Consider the following 16,487-nt stretch of genomic DNA (forward strand, 5'->3'; position numbering starts at 1 on the left):
TTTAATCATCTAACTGATGCCAATTCAAACAGCACCTATAGGCTATATTTGTGACCTAACCCATGTCACTCTTGCTACATGGGGATGCCACAGTCTATGTGTGTGTGTGTGTGTGTGTGTGTGTGTGTGTGTGTGTGTGTGTGTGTGTGTGTGTGTGTGTGTGTGTGTGTGTGTGTGTGTGTGTGTGTGTGTGTGTGTGTGTGTGTGTGTGTGTGTGTGTGTGTGAGGGCCCTGTGTGTCACAGGGGGCAGTCCTATGAGCTCTGTGCTGTGTGTTTATGTTCCAGGATGGTGAGATCTCCTGCCTTTCACAGAAAAAAGGCCCCTGGAATGCTCTGAATGATGGGACTTGGGCCCTCCACTATTGGACTGTTTTTCCCCGGCCATCCCTATAAGGCTCTGGCTGAGTGAGGCAGACAGGGAGAGTGCAGCCCCGGCTCCATGTTTGGGATGTGGGAGGGGGAAGTGCAAGATAGGGGCTGGGAGCTACATAAACTCTCCCCTGGCCAGTGAGGGGGCACACCATCCTTGAGCGGTATACCCCGGCCAAGCACTGTCAGGGTAAGTGGGCCACCACCTCACCTCTCCTTTCCTCCTTTCTCCTCCCTTCTCCTCTCCTACCATCTTCTTTCCTCTTCTCTCCACTTCTTTTGTCCTTTTTGCTCTCCTCTGCTCTCCTACCCTCTCCTCCTCTCCTGCCTGCCAGTCTGCCTTACTGCCTCAAGACGACACCTGCTACATTGTTAGCTGCTAATCTGCTAGTCTGAGTCAACTGCAGGGGTCAGCACCTTACAGCACAGACTGCTGCTCAATATAAACCAGGCTCATTAGCCTTGAAGAGCTTTGGCTAATCTCACAGGTGCATGTTAATACAAGACAGGGGTTTAGAAGTATCACAGCTAAGTCACTGTGGTCTGTTGTGTGTATCAAGTGTCACAGCTCTTGGAACAGATCTTAAGCCTCATGCTGTTGTGGTTCATTTAGGATTTGTGGTTGAAGAAGTGAGTGTTGCTGCTCATGCTGGAGCTTGCTTGAAAGACTGTAGTAGAATAACACAGTTGTAAATGCTCGAATTGCAATGTCTTGGTGCAACTATGGTATAGGCTAAGATACCTGTTACCAATTATGCATTGTTTTTTCAGTTAGTTGATCATGGTATTAGACATCTGGGTCAGTACCATAACTCAACAGAAACATTTTTCTCAAAGGCTGTCTCAAAGTCTTGTAACGTCTCTTGGGGACAGTCAAGCTCATAGATTGTCTCATAGAGTGTAAAGTCTCTTAGGAACTCAGTCAGTTTGGAAAGTTTGGGGGTCTCTGTTATGTTCTGCAAATGATGGGAGTCTTGAAGAGTTCAACACTGGCCAACTTCATCATAGCTGCTCATGGTACCCTCTGCTGGAAAGCTTTGGAAATCCTTTATTCCAAAGGTTTATGACTAAATATGGTTCTCCTTGATTCTGCTGCCCTCTCCTCTCTCTCCCTCCCTCCCATCCCTGTCGTGTTTCGCTCCTTTCTATTTTTTTAAACGATTGTAGACAAGCAGGGCCAGAGAAAGGGAGTGAAGGAGAAAGGTTTGCAAAGTCCAGTCCAAAGACAGACATGACGCCGCATCATTTCCTAATTAGGAAGTTTTCCCAGGGTGCTGAATTCATTCATTACAGACTGGAGTACAACCCTAACCCTAACTCAGGAGGGTTGTAGGGTAATTCCTATGGGGAGTTTTGGTCTTAATCATGAATGCTTTGCTATTAATGTTACATTTTTACATTATTATAACATTGTATAACAATGTGCTTCATAGGCTTTTGGAAAAATGTATTTATATTGTACTCTAAGCACAGGTCAACTTTCCAAATGGACTTTGTCACTTTCAATAGGAATAGCCTACATCCTTTTTTCACACTTTGGTACACACTAGTGGATTTACCTGAGCCATGTATTCCTGAATGAATTAATGACAATAATTGCCACACCAGATTTGCATTTATTATGGTTTAAGGTTTTCATGAATTCACCTCAGAAGGGTGTGGTCACACTGCTTTAGAGGGATAGACCTACTCACACATAAATGTGAACACATGCACATGCACATGCCTGCATGCACACACACACACACACACACACACACACACACACACACACACACACACACACACACACACACACACACACACACACACACACACACACACACACACACACACACACACACACACACACACACACACACACACACACACACACACACACACACACACACACACACACACACACACACACCAATCTACCAATCTGTAGATGTTAACACACTCTTCTGTTTGGTGCCCCTGCAGTGATTGTCTCCAGTCGGAGTAAGGAAGGTAAAGCAAAGAATTGACAATGTGTGACGACGAAGAGAGCACTGCCCTTGTGTGTGACAATGGGTCCGGTCTGTGCAAGGCAGGCTTCGCCGGGGACGACGCCCCCAGAGCAGTATTCCCCTCCATTGTGGGCCGTCCCAGACATCAGGTGAGCCGCCATTCGTCCATCATAAGAGAGGCTGGATGTAACCGACTTCTGATTGGGTGATTGGAATGCATCCACTTTTTGACCGTAGTCTTTCACGGTCCCTGTTATATTCTTAATTTCAAAGCATTTTTATTTAAATATTTCACTTTTTTTTTCTCATTACTTTACCCATCATGGTTTAAGGCTCCACACAGCAAAGCCTATTTGTTGAATTTCAGTGCTAGCAATAGCATCCACTTTACAGTGTGGTGAGTGTGTTTCTGACCAGCCTGTTCCTCTCCTCAGGGTGTGATGGTGGGTATGGGACAGAAAGACAGTTATGTGGGTGACGAGGCACAGAGCAAAAGAGGTATCTTGACCCTGAAGTACCCCATCGAACACGGCATCATCACAAACTGGGATGACATGGAAAAAGTAAGCCTACCACACCCTACCACACCCCACCACACCCTACAAGAAAACAATGACACACAGACTCATAAACACACATGATTTAGACGACCATACAAAAATTGCATTGGAACACAGTAACACATTCTAACATGGAATTTGATGTACTTAAATTTTCCATCATGGCACCCAAAAATAGCCCCTCAGCCAACACAACTCCCCGGATGGCACTTTGGGATCCATCCAGTGGCATTTAGATCCAGGATCTATTCTCAGAACTACTACATGATCATTGGTTAGATAAAGATGGAGTTAGCTAAAGAGATGTTATGCTAATGGTACCCCCGTCCTCCACCATGCAAGTTTTGTCATGTAATCTAACTATGACTCATCCCCGGTGACTAAGAGACAAACATGTCAACCAATTAGCTCAGGGCACACACTGTCATCCCCTCAACAGATGCATGCAACAGATGGTGTTATTCACTTAGAATCGCACATTTCTCTCAAAATCGACCTCAATGTTTTTGTGTGGCATTTCAACAAGGGCCTCAATAGAACCCCATATTTTTTCAACAGGTTGTGGTGAGGCTGTTGTTTGATTGGTTGGTGTGTTTTGTGTTGATTGGCAGATCTGGCATCACTCTTTCTACAATGAGCTCCGTGTGGCCCCAGAGGAGCACCCCACCCTGTTGACAGAGGCCCCCCTTAACCCCAAAGCCAACAGGGAGAAGATGACCCAGGTGATGACCCTCATACACTACAGCTGGGACTTGGTCCAATGTATATCTCTAACCCAGCCTTTTAAGGCTGTGTAATGCACTTGACATATACAGAAGGAATGTGTTACATGATGCTATGACCTTTGATTAGTGCCATGAGAATGGTATGCTTACTGTCAAAATGTTAGTGTGAAAAATAACACTGTAACCTAAACAAATGTTCCTGTTCTAGATTATGTTTGAGACCTTCAACGTTCCAGCCATGTACGTAGCTATCCAGGCCGTTCTGTCCCTTTACGCCTCTGGTCGCACAACAGGTCAGTCTAACACACCAGTCAAAACCAGCCTCATTTTACACTGACCATTCAGTTCCACTGAGTCTTAACCTTGTGTCCTCCCAAACCTGTGTCCTCCTAAACCTGTGTCCTCCTAAACCTCCACAGGTATTGTCCTTGACTCTGGTGATGGTGTCACCCACAACGTCCCCATCTATGAGGGTTATGCCCTGCCCCACGCCATCATGCGTCTGGACCTGGCTGGCCGTGATCTCACTGACTACCTCATGAAGATCCTGACCGAGAGGGGCTACTCATTCGTCACCACTGGTCAGTAGGAACTGTGGGATGGTCAAATCTCTGATGACACTATATTTTCTCATACTGTACAGTACATTACTTTTAAGCAGAGGCCTATGCGGATACAGAAGTGCTGTTCTACCAATCAATCGAAGTTCTTGATCTAACCTCCCCCTTATTCTCCTATCTCTAGCTGAGAGAGAAATCGTTCGTGATATCAAGGAGAAGTTGTGCTACGTCGCCCTGGACTTTGAGAATGAGATGGCCACTGCTGCCTCCTCCTCCTCTCTGGAGAAGAGCTATGAGCTGCCCGATGGTCAGGTCATCACCATCGGCAATGAGAGGTTCCGCTGCCCCGAGACCCTCTTCCAGCCCTCCTTCATTGGTAATCCCCCTCTCTTTTTGTTATCCCTCTTTCACTCTCTCCATCTGCCTTTCTCTCAAGAGTTTGAAACAAAGATCTATCTCTGTCTCTTGTGACTCAGTGTGATTTCCTCTGGTTTCTCCCCAGGCATGGAGTCTGCTGGTATCCATGAAACCACATACAACAGCATCATGAAGTGTGACATTGACATCCGTAAGGACCTGTACGCCAACAACGTCCTGTCAGGAGGTACTACCATGTACCCTGGCATCGCAGATAGAATGCAGAAGGAGATCACAGCTCTGGCCCCCAGCACCATGAAGATCAAGGTGTGTAGAAGATACTAACATACAGAGTTAACTTACACATCACTGTGTGAGATGTTATACAGTGATTTGAACTTGTTCAATATAGTATTCCTCCTAATTGTAAAGGTCTATTTTTGCCATTCACAGCCAGTAATGATATTGGCCCACTTCAACGCAATTATCCTTTCCAAGTTTTGACCTCTTTTCTATTAATATAAATCTTTGTCTTCATAAGTGTTTCAGGATTTGAGTTAAGTTGTTAAGACTCAATCTGAAGCTAAATATCACTGATATTGTCTTACTAAGTTTCATTGTACTGTACCTTATTCATTGCACATATGTGATTTGCTCATTCTGTGTATTAAATGATCTCTTCTGTGTTACCAGATCATCGCCCCACCTGAGAGGAAGTACTCCGTCTGGATCGGTGGCTCCATCCTGGCCTCCCTCTCCACATTCCAGCAGATGTGGATCAGCAAGCAGGAGTACGACGAGGCCGGCCCTTCCATTGTGCATCGCAAGTGCTTCTAAACAAGGTCCAGACCCACCCACCCCAGCCCACTCCCTCCCTCCAGCCCCAATTTCTGCTCTCATTCTTTTGCCTGTAAACTGTGAATGTGTCCCCCATTTACCCTCCTGTGTTTCTGTCTTTGCACTGCCCACCCCTGAGTGAATGTTATGTTATGTTATTGGTTGGTTGTGTTTTTGTTTTGAATGAATAAAGCTTGAATGTGCAGCTGATATACAACTTTGGGGCCATTCCTGGGGGAGTGTATAGATTCCAGCAGTGGCAATAGAATGAAGTAGAAGAGGCTGAATCTGTTCCACAGAGCTAGCATTCTCCCTCTTTTGTTCACTTTGTTCAGTACTTCATCCCTGGATGTGGTCTCTCGCATGGCTCAGATCACTGCTGAAAGCTTCAACCATCTGACTGTTTGTAAAGATCCATGTGAACATGAATGAACACCCAAGGAAGGAATAAAGCTCTCCTACAAAGAACTCTGGCTCATACATTTATATTACAAGTGTTTATAATATAATTACTATAACTACTGTTGCATCTAGCCACATGTTCTTATACAAAAGACACCAGATTCTATGCGTCACTGCTACCCCACATTCTCAGAAAATGAACTACAACAAATGCCTGTTCTTAAAATACACATTTCCTGATTCATCCTTTCAGGATAATGGCTTTGTTTATTCTCCAACACAACGTAATTACACTGACATACTTCATGCCCTGGATTGCAGAGGAACTGGATCTCTGGTCCTGTCTTGATAACCTGTTTTCACTCATTCCGTTCCCTTGATGACATGGTTCTGTTCATTTGGGGACAAACGCAGAACAACTACATTTGAAGAGCAGTTAAACAACAACTTGGACAATGAGATAAAGCAGTGTAAAAGTGTGGTAGAGTCACTGCATTGACTGGTTGTCTTTCCCATTGCCAAACACATTGCCACTACAACGTAACACGTTTGTGCAGCGCCACTGGGACAGCTAATCACACTGTAGCAATAGTCCAACACCACATTGTACAACTGATAATGCCATTATCAGGACTGCTGTGAGGGGGTGTGTAGTGTAAAATATATATATATATATAATTATGCCCGTTTCTGCCAAAGGTGAAAAAAGGACAGCTCCATTTTCTACAGAGGGGTCGTTAAAGGATAGCCTTGTTCCATATCTGTTTATGCTGTATCGTTAACTTCAATGGTCATTGTCAAGCCAAACAATGATGAGTTGGCAAGATTGCACAAACAGGTCTGAGACCAGGCTAGTTAAATGCTTCATGGGGGTGACAAGTGAACTGATACCTGAGCTCTGTGTAGTCAAGGCCCTTGGGATGGCAAAAAGCTACTCCTCTTATAAGGCGTCTAATGCATCTTTGCTTATACAGTGCCTTCAGAAAGTATTCATACCCTTTGACTTATTCCACATTTTGTTGTGTTACAGCCTCAATTCAAAATGGATTAAATAAATAAAAAATCTCACCCATCTACAGACTATACCCCATAATGATAAAGTGAAAACATGTTTTTATATTGTTTTAGCAAATTTATTCAAAATGATATACAGAAATATCTAATTTACATACGCTACCAGTCAAAAGTTTGGATGCACCTACTCAGTCAAGGGTTTTTCTTTATTTTTACTATTTTTTACATTGTAGAATAATAGTGAAGACATCAAAACTATGAAATAACACATATGGAATCATGTAGTAACCAAAAATCTGTTAAACAAATCAAAATATATTTTATATTTGAGATTCTTCAAATAGCCACCCTTTGGCTTGATGACAGCTTTGCACACTCTTGGCAGTCTCTCAACCAGCTTCACCTGGAATGCTTTTCCAACAGTCTTGAAGGAGTTCCCAACTTTTGACTGCTACTGTAAGTATTCACACCCCTTTGCTATGACACTCCAAATTGAGCTAAGGTGCATCCAATTTCCTTTGACCATCCTTGAGATGTCACTACAACTTGATTGAAGTCCACCTGTTGTCAATTAAATTGTTTGGAGATGATTTATATACAGTATATAAGGTACATGTCAGAGCAGAAACTATACCATGAAGTCCAAGGAAATGTCTGTAGATCTCTGAGATAGAATTGTGATGAGGTACATCTGGGGAAGGATATAAAACAATTTCTAGAGTGTTGAACGTTTCCAAGAGCACAGTGGTCTCCATCATTGGGAAATTGCAAAAATATGGAACTACCCAGACTCTGCCTAGAGCTGACTGGCCGACCAAACTGAACAACCAGGCAAGAAGGACCTTGGTCAGGGAGGTGACTAAGAACCTAATGACCACTCTGACAGAACTACAAAGTTATTGGCTGAGATGTCAAAACCTGCCAGAAGGACAACAGTCTCTACAGCACTTCACCAATCTGGGCTTTATAGGAGAGTGGCCAGATGGAAGCCACTCCTGAGAAAAAGCCACATGACAGCACTCCTGGGGCCTCATTTATAAACTTTGCATTTGCAAAATAAATGCCCCAAAACGCCCGTTTTCACACTAAAGTTGCAATTTATAAAAAAAATATAAATAAAAACTTGACATGAGAATGTGCTTATCCTCTCGCAAACTTTAGACCATGAGTATGCATTTTCTAGTGGTTGAGGTATTGCATGGCAAGAAGGCAGAAGTAGACTAGCCTTGTGCAGGAAAATATGACGACAGTCTTATTCATAACAACAAAACAATCGGGTAGCTAAATATATAATTACAAGATGCAATCACTTGCCGTCAGTGAGAAAAGCGAAAATCGATTTGTTTTATTTTTGCATTCTATAAAAATTGGATTTAGGCATCTATTTCCTATTATTTATTTCATTTCCATGATCATTGCAAAATAAATTCCTCACCTTTTCTGACTGTGATGGTTTCATACTCACAAAATAGCCTATAGGCCTACAACAAGTTAGGATAGGCTACCATTCGTCCCATCTCTCATTTAATTGGACCCGCTTCACAGTAGTAAACAGATAAGCCATTTCAAGTATTTTGCTCTGAGATTCAATCCGAAGTGCAGTTTAACGGTAGACAGCTGCGCTGGCTGGTAGACAAGACGGTTCACCTTTTCCATTGACCTTTGTAGGCTATGTCTGTATACGGTAATGTCAAATTTCTTGAGTAGACAATATTTCATTCATAAAGAATAATACATATATCATATATCATAACCATTGCAGAGTAAATTCCTCACCTTTTCTGGCCATGATGAGTTCATATTCCTGAAGTAGCCATACAACAAATTACCATGCGCAGCTCTCATTTAATTGGGCCTACCAGTATAAGATATGCTATGATTTCCGAAAGGGAGCGCGCTTTATAACATACAATAGAATTCAACAGGTGAACAGACAGTTGATCTTTTGCATTGAAGTGTATAGGCTACCACTGTAAGTAGGCCTATAGTTTTCTTTTTTTTCCTGAGTAGACAGCATAACCGCAGGAAATAGGGGTGCTGAGGGTGCTGCAGCACCCCCTGAAAAATCCATTAAATAAATAAATGTTTTTTTCCCCACAAACGTAGTGCACTGGGCCTTAACTAGTGCTGTATTAGCAGACCAATACAGCCATCTGTAGCGCAGGAAAAATTCCGATACTTCCAAGGTATGCAGCAAATAAGGTAGTTATTGTCACCATAAAAGGTGAATGATGGGCGTTTTTCAGGCAGCGTTATAAAGTTCCTTCACGTGCGCACAGTTTTACTACAGGTCTGATTTATAACGGGAAACATGCGTATTTATGGCATGCACCAAGTTTATAAATCTAAATATTTTCGTGCGTGCACACTTTTCAGAAATGGTGCATGCAGATATGTTGTGTAAAATTTACAAGACGGTTATAAATGAGGCCCCTGAAGTTTGCAAAAAGGCATGTGAAAGACTCAAAGCATAAGACAAACATTTAACTCTTTGGCCTGAATGCAAAGTTCTATGTCTGGAGAAAACCAGGCACAGCTCATCAACCGTCTAACACCATCCCTGTAAGTCGCTCTGGATAAGAGCGTCCGCTAAATGACTAAAATGTAAATGTAAATGTAAATGTAAATCCCTACTGTGAAGCATGGTGGTGGCAGCATCATGCTATGGGGATGCTATGGGGATGCTTTTTAGCAGCAGGGACTGGGAGAGTTGTAAGGAGAGGGAACAATGAATGGAGCCAAATACAGGAAAATCCTTGATGAGAACCTGCTTCAGAGTGCAAACGTGGAAATGTGGAAAGACTTGAAGATTGCTTTTCACTGCTGCTCCCCATCTAACTTAACAGAGCTTGAGAAAATCTGCAAGGAAGAATGGGAGAAAATTCCCAAATCCAGATGTGCAAAGCTGCTACAGACATACCAAAGACAACTCAAAGCTGGAATTGCCAAAGGTGCTTCTACAAAGTATTGACTCAGGGGTGTGAATACTTATGTAAATTAGATATTTATATTTTTCATTTTCAATACATTTGTAAAAAATATATTTAAAAAATGTTTGCACTTTGTCATTATGGGGTATTGTTTGTAGATGGGTGAGTCAAAAAAATCTATTTAAACCATTTTGAATTCAGGCTGTAATAACAAAATTTGGAATAGGTCAAGTGGTATGAATACTTTCTGAATTCACTGTAATTCTTTGAGCACTTTGGTTTGTTCCTCCCCCCACAAGACAATCCACCTCGATGGGCTACTTTAATAATAATTTAGTTACGGTTTTCTTTCAGGTCAACACTTCAAGATAAATCAAGACTCACAAATAATGCAAAAATGTCAAGGCTAACATCCAACTGGCCAAAAGTAATCTATTATAACTTAGACTAAAAAGACAACACAAAACAACTTCCTAAACCACACAGCCATCACAATTCAATCAGTCCATTATATATTGAGTTTTAAAAAAATGTTTTGTTTGTTTGTTGTATCTCTGCATATGTAATCAATTGTGCAAAAATGTATAATTGTGTCTTTCAAGTCTTGTCTGTTGTATCCTGTACCAGGAAAGTTAAGGGTAAGGATACCCTCATGGGAGACTATCATTCATGTAACACATGCACCCGCTCGCAGACACACTTTATTCTCAGGCAGTTGTTCTCACACTGAAACACCTAAGGCCATTTACAGTAGGCCTGCGTGCTAAAATAGTTAGCTCTGAAGAATTTCACATAAAATCTGACAAGCAGAAAGACTATATGGCTCAAAAACTCCCCTCTGCCAAAACTGACAAGCCAAGCTATCAAAAAGCCCCCCCAAAAAATCCACAACTTAAATAAAGGGTTGATAAAACAACACCATTAGAACAACTCCATAGCTCACATCATTCTGTGTTGCAAAGCAGTTTCAATTCACAGTACCTCATTTCAAATAAATAAATAAATACAAAAGCCTTCATTGTAAACAAAGATATAAATAGGAGTTCCAGTTTGTGATGGGGAGGAGGGGGAGGGTTGTGGGTGTCTTTCCCTCGCTGTCACCTGAGGTCCAGCACTGTTGTTTTCCAGTCCTTTATAACAACATGCCTACAGATCTGAAAATAGAAAAGGCTTTGTTTCATTCTCAGGTTAACTAACAGAAATAGTGGAGAAGCACAACCATGAAGTGGCGCGGCAGTCTAAGGCACTGCCTCTCAGTGCTTGAGGCGTCACTACAGACCCCCTGGTTCGATTCCAGGCTGTATCACAACCAGCCGTGATTGGGAGTCCCATAGGGCGGCGCACAATTCGCCCAGTGTCGTCTGGGTTTGGCTGGGGTAGGCCGTCATTGTAAATAAGAATTTGATCTTAACTGACTTGCCTAGTTAAATAAAGGTTACATTTAAAAAATAGAGGGTTATATGAACACACAAGCTCTATTTGTGACTGTGCTGAATAAGAGGGAAGTAGTGAGGCCTCTCTTTCTGCTGGGAAAATGTCTGTGTGTATTACTTACGCTAAAGAGCGGCGGGTCCTTGGAGTGTGGGTGAAAGCCCTTCAGCCTGCAGGCGGCGACCTCCCCCATCCCAGAGCTGGTGAGTCTGAACACCCCCGTACTGCAACTCACAGACACAGGCCTTGTCTATATACAGTAGAGCTCTCATTGCCAAAGGAAGTCATGACATCCATCTGGTAAAACTAGATCGTCTTCCAGCCAAGCAACTCTAAGGCCTACATAAGGTTGGTCATCTGAGAGCTTAACTTATGCCTGAGGCTTATTCAGTGAGGTAGAACATTTAGAGCTGTGTAGAATCAGATAGAGATGTTAAGTATAGAACTGACACGACTCATTATTCCACATCACAGAGAATCATCATGTCGGTTCTACATCATGCATTTCCTATAACATTGTTCCCTACTGAATAAACTATTTGATACCACCCACATTGCATGTCTTAGTAGATTGGTTTTCTTTAGCGTTAGCATCAGTAGGCTTACTCATTCTAGCAGACAGGGACAGGGACAGAGACTCACTCGTTGTGTTTGGGCGAGCAGACGATGGCGATGGCTTCAGGCAGCATGAGCTGGTAGGAGCCGTGTGTATGCAGGTCAACACTGGACAGGAAGGCCGTCTGGGTGGGGTGGGTCTGAGGGAAGAGGGGAGCAACAGTCAGAAGGGTTGGTTGTAGATAATGGAACTGTGTCAAAAATATGTTAGGTATTATATCTGATATTTACAGAATATGTTTATTCCCCAAAATCAGCGGAACTACATTTCACTGTGTCCCTCCCCTCTATAACTCCCATTTTAGGCGTCAATAGGCGTTATTAGGCCTGGGCTTCCGGGGCTGCAGCCCCAAATGTTTTTGGTCAAGCCCCGAACCTTTTGATGGTCGAAGAATTTTGAAATTGCAGGCTGTAAGTCTGATATAAGTTTCCATAAATGGCGCATCACTTACACGCTAGGCAAGTGCTCAGCTTTGTGACTGTCATGGTTTCACCATTACCTCAGTGAAAACAGTGTGTCTGTAGCCCAAACTATTCAAAAAGATATGATCCATTTTACCAGAGGTACAGTTTCTTGTTTTTTTTCTATCGTGAATTCGCGGGAAGCATTTGATAAATACAATTTCCCAGGCAGTTTTAAAACTAGGTTACTCACAGGCCACTTACTAGCCTATTTGTCTAATAACAAACAGGCTGTTCAGTCATGTTACCTTATTAGCTAACAACCTTGTAACTGGACACGCACACATTTAGTTTAAAAAAAAAATACATTGTGAACCCAAAAGTATACGTTTTATTAGAGTGGGAAAAAATAAATAGACATAATTTGGGTAGAGTGTATCCCTGGGTAAATGTAGGCTATGCTTTGTTGTCTTCATGAGATTTTCTTTTTCATTTCTTTCTTTCACATTAACTGATGTAAGTCATAAGGAATAGGAATTGTTCCACTGATGGGCTATCCCTTACAAAAAAAACACATGTTTTTAGAACACTTCACGTGATCACGTTTTCACATGTAGTTTCATGTTACCACATCGCTTTACATGTTGTCACGTTATCACATTAACTTCACATAAGATCACATGTGATCACATGAAAACATGTGTTTTTGGAACACTTAACATGTGTTCACATGTGAAATGTATGTTTTTTTCCATAAGGAATCATTTTACAGGATAAATAGTGTCCTTCTCAGCAAGAACAGTACGGTTATACCTCATATTTCTTTTATTATTCTACTTCTTCTCAATTTTGCTGGTGTAACTACTTATTTGAAATCTAATACGCCTACTTTTTGACTTTGAAAATAAATTACAAAAGGCTGTGCATTTTTGTAGGCACTCATGTAAGTAGGCTTTGTCATTGACATGTTTATTGTAAGGCATAAAAATGAGAAATGACTAGAATAGGCGAGATTGCCTCTCTGTAAGTGTATATGTGCATGTTTGCGTGCATGTGTATGTGTAAGTGTGAGTGTGCATGCACGTGTACGTGTGTGTGCTTGCGCATATGTGTGTACGTGTGAGTGTAGTGTCGACTCACATGGATCCAGCCCAGAGTCAGTAGGTTGTTGTGGTCCTGGAAACTAAAGAGCTCCTCCACGTTCTCCATATCACAGTAGTCTGGGCCCGCTGACTGTTTGGGCACCACCACATGGGTCAGCATGAACTCGTTTTGAGTCTGGAAGAAACAAAGGTAACACTTCCTATGAGCTAGTGCATTACAATGCACAACATAGTTGCTAATAACTGCTCATAAGTCTACTGGCACTGACATACTGTTATTGCTACTTTGCAGGATTTGGCACACCCACCTACACACAGCAATCTGAAGCATGCACATGACATACATCAGAAAATGAGAGCAAATACCGTAGCAACTACAATCAACTTCAAATATTATTCTTGAACTTCGAACATTGAACACCTTACATTGGCAACCTCCCTCTCTCCTCCTACTTGACATAACTATTGTTTGCAGATAGAATGGCACTGAGTACAAATGGTGTCTCCTACAGTATGCTTAGATAAGGTAAACAGTAACCTGGGAAGTTTGACTTTCCCCAATAAACTGGCAGTTTGTCTACAAATAAAAAAGATCAATGTTTGTGTACAGAGCAGAGCATATCTTACCAGTTTTCCACAGAGGACCCCACATGTCTCTATACCCCTGGCTGTGTTACTGTCGGCTAGCAGTAGAAACCTGTAGGTCAGGTCTCTAGGAATGATCACCCGCCTCAGGCCCTCAACCCGTTGATCTGTATGGACACACACACACACACACACACACACACACACACACACACACGTAAGCACAGTATGTAGAACAACAATAACAGGATGTCAATCAGTGTGACTCATGCAGCACTTTGCAACACAAAAACATGCATCGACAGTGATTAACCAGCTCAAATATATTCAGTATCTATTAATGTACCTCATTATTGACTTCCCTATTACCATACTAATGGATTGTCTCTGAGTAACAATCACTCAATCGAAAATATAGAACCTAGATGTTATATTCTAACTGGAGCAGGACACTCACTATGTACGCCAGCCAGTTTAGCTGCTGGCTTGCTGCTGGGGAGAGGCTGTTTATTGCGGTTTGGGTCGAGACGAACATGGTTCTTGGAGGAGTGAGACAGGCAGGACCCGTCCGTTTGTTCAGGCACTTTAGCGACCGCCTCGTCTCTGCGATTGGCCAGCTCCTGTCTGCGCAGTTGGTCCTCGAAGTAGCGGAACTGCTCCGACTCAATCTGCATCCTGCGCAGCTGTGCCACCCTCTGCCTCTCCTGCTCAACCAGAGACATCCTCTGCAGCTGCTGGCCGCAGCCATCTGCCACCACCGCCTGGCTCTGCACACACATACAAACGAGTGCACACATGAACACGCATGTGCACGCACAAACAAAGGTACAGACATAACACTTCAGATCTGTGCCATTTCAATATCAGTACAATTTGTTGATATACATGATCTTACTCCTAAACACTTCTCATCACTACTTACCATAAACTACAACTGTAACTATAAAATGCTGCATTGAAGTATTCACATTCATGAAAAAGTGATACAAATACCACACTGTAACTAATATGAACAGGTGTTGCACGCTAGCACTGGGCTTAGAGCCACAAATAGAGCTTCCAGGCAGCCTCCTAGCTAATCTCAATGAATGTAATGAAAGGTTTGGGTGCTAATCCTTACCTGACTATTGAGATACTCTGTATGTTCCTTGTTGTACTTTTCGTGGAGGAGCTTCTTCAATTGATCTTTCCGCGGAAATGCGACATCTTGCAACTTCTGAGAATAATATCAACTGTGTGAGTGCAGGCAGGGAAACACTTTCTTCCATTAGCAGTGGTACTTTGCAGCTCCAATGGTCAATAAGAGTGGGCCGAATCATTACTTTATGAATAAAAAATTATGAGCCATTCATCTACCATTTCAAAGCACTTAATAGATCATAGTGGCGCTTCTATTGTTTGACAACAAAAGGTAATCTACAGCCCTTTCTAAACTAGTGCTGTCCCTGAGCTGACCTTGGACTCTCTTACCTTAACATACATCACTTAAATCAAAGCAGACCTGAATCCCCCCACTAAGTATGAGGCACCCACTAAGCAGCCTACCACTCAGCCAGACAGACAGGACCCTCGTACCACCCTGCCACCCCTCTCTCCATCCCTCCAGCCAGGCTAATGAGCCTTGATGTTAATGGGCTTTCTGCAGGGCTGAGCACCACAGGGGTCCACTCACTACAGAAGCCCAAGGGATTACCTTTATTATCACCTGTTTCTCAGGCACACTGCACTGCTGGTAGTCTCGATGGCTGGGGAGTTTCTCTACAAACAGACTAGAACACAACAGAGAGATTGTGGGTGGTTAGACAGATTACAGTTTATGAAGTACTGTAGTGTGTTAATCATCAGATAATATACTTGATCTGCCATAAGTACATTGGACATAGCTCAAAGGTTTGCTAATATTACACTCTATCATAGGCCCTAGTCTAGACACAGGTATAAGATACTCTCTCTCCTCTCCTTACGTGATGAACTTGTTGTAGAGGACGTAGGCGTTCTCCAGGCTGCCCTCCTCCAGGTACACGGCAGCCATGCGCTCCATCTCCACGCCGGAGCGGAAGTAGTGGCGTGGCGTGATCTCCTCGTTGATCTCGATGCTGCAGCCCATCTTGCTGAGGGTCCGCACACGCTCTGCCGCCGTCAGGCTCACGTCTGTGTGATCTGGCTCGGCCGCCAGCTTCTTCTGTTGGGGATCAAAGGTCACCAGGATCAGAGATCAACGTTCAAACACCAGGGTCAGAGTCAGAGAGGACACGGGCAGAACAGTCACAGAGGTCAACTTAAGAGTCAAAGTAATCACAAGCATCAGTGTAGTAGGTGTCCCTAGAAACTGATCAAAGGCTAGTTTTGGTTAGGATAGGACTAAGCATGGATAAGACAACCTGGTTATCAACACCAGCATTAGCACACCTCTACACCCCAGGGCCTAAAACAACACATTCATCACTAACATTGCATCAGTACCAGCGTCTACATGGGCAGAAAAACCCTAAGGCCAACAGCCTGACACAGCAACACTATCACCCCTAGCAGCAGTACTACTGTAGCTTCTTCTGAAACAGCTAGCATCAACATGGGCTGTCTCCCTCAGTAGTCTCCCAGCCCT

General features: G+C 43.0%; 2 protein-coding genes across 2 annotated transcripts in view; one reads left to right on the forward strand and one right to left on the reverse strand.

Annotated features, from left to right (window-relative positions):
* The first annotated feature begins 518 nt into the window (after positions 1–518).
* LOC311100432 (actin, aortic smooth muscle) lies at positions 519–5,868 on the forward strand. The gene is made up of 9 exons (XM_084141348.1): positions 519–560; positions 2,336–2,510; positions 2,796–2,924; positions 3,533–3,643; positions 3,855–3,939; positions 4,066–4,227; positions 4,391–4,582; positions 4,709–4,890; positions 5,257–5,868. Exons 2-9 carry the CDS (start codon positions 2,382–2,384, stop codon positions 5,398–5,400), a joined length of 1,134 nt encoding a protein of 377 aa, XP_083997474.1. The 5' UTR covers positions 519–560; positions 2,336–2,381; the 3' UTR covers positions 5,401–5,868.
* Positions 5,869–10,160: 4,292 nt separating this feature from the next.
* LOC311100402 (AMSH-like protease) overlaps positions 10,161–16,487 on the reverse strand; it is a 28,211-nt gene continuing 21,884 nt past the window's right edge. The window contains exons 3-11 of the mRNA XM_084141293.1: positions 15,847–16,064; positions 15,576–15,651; positions 15,003–15,098; positions 14,340–14,649; positions 13,925–14,049; positions 13,335–13,472; positions 11,820–11,932; positions 11,302–11,401; positions 10,161–10,900 (exon numbers count right to left, since the gene is read on the reverse strand). Of these exons, the coding sequence (XP_083997419.1) occupies positions 10,844–10,900; positions 11,302–11,401; positions 11,820–11,932; positions 13,335–13,472; positions 13,925–14,049; positions 14,340–14,649; positions 15,003–15,098; positions 15,576–15,651; positions 15,847–16,064 (1,233 nt within the window). The 3' untranslated portion in view covers positions 10,161–10,843. The remainder of the gene's footprint in view (positions 10,901–11,301; positions 11,402–11,819; positions 11,933–13,334; positions 13,473–13,924; positions 14,050–14,339; positions 14,650–15,002; positions 15,099–15,575; positions 15,652–15,846; positions 16,065–16,487) is intronic.

The sequence above is a fragment of the Coregonus lavaretus genome, assembly GCF_964263955.1.
Source record: "Coregonus lavaretus genome assembly, chromosome: 25".
NCBI classification, from domain to species: domain Eukaryota; kingdom Metazoa; phylum Chordata; class Actinopteri; order Salmoniformes; family Salmonidae; genus Coregonus; species Coregonus lavaretus.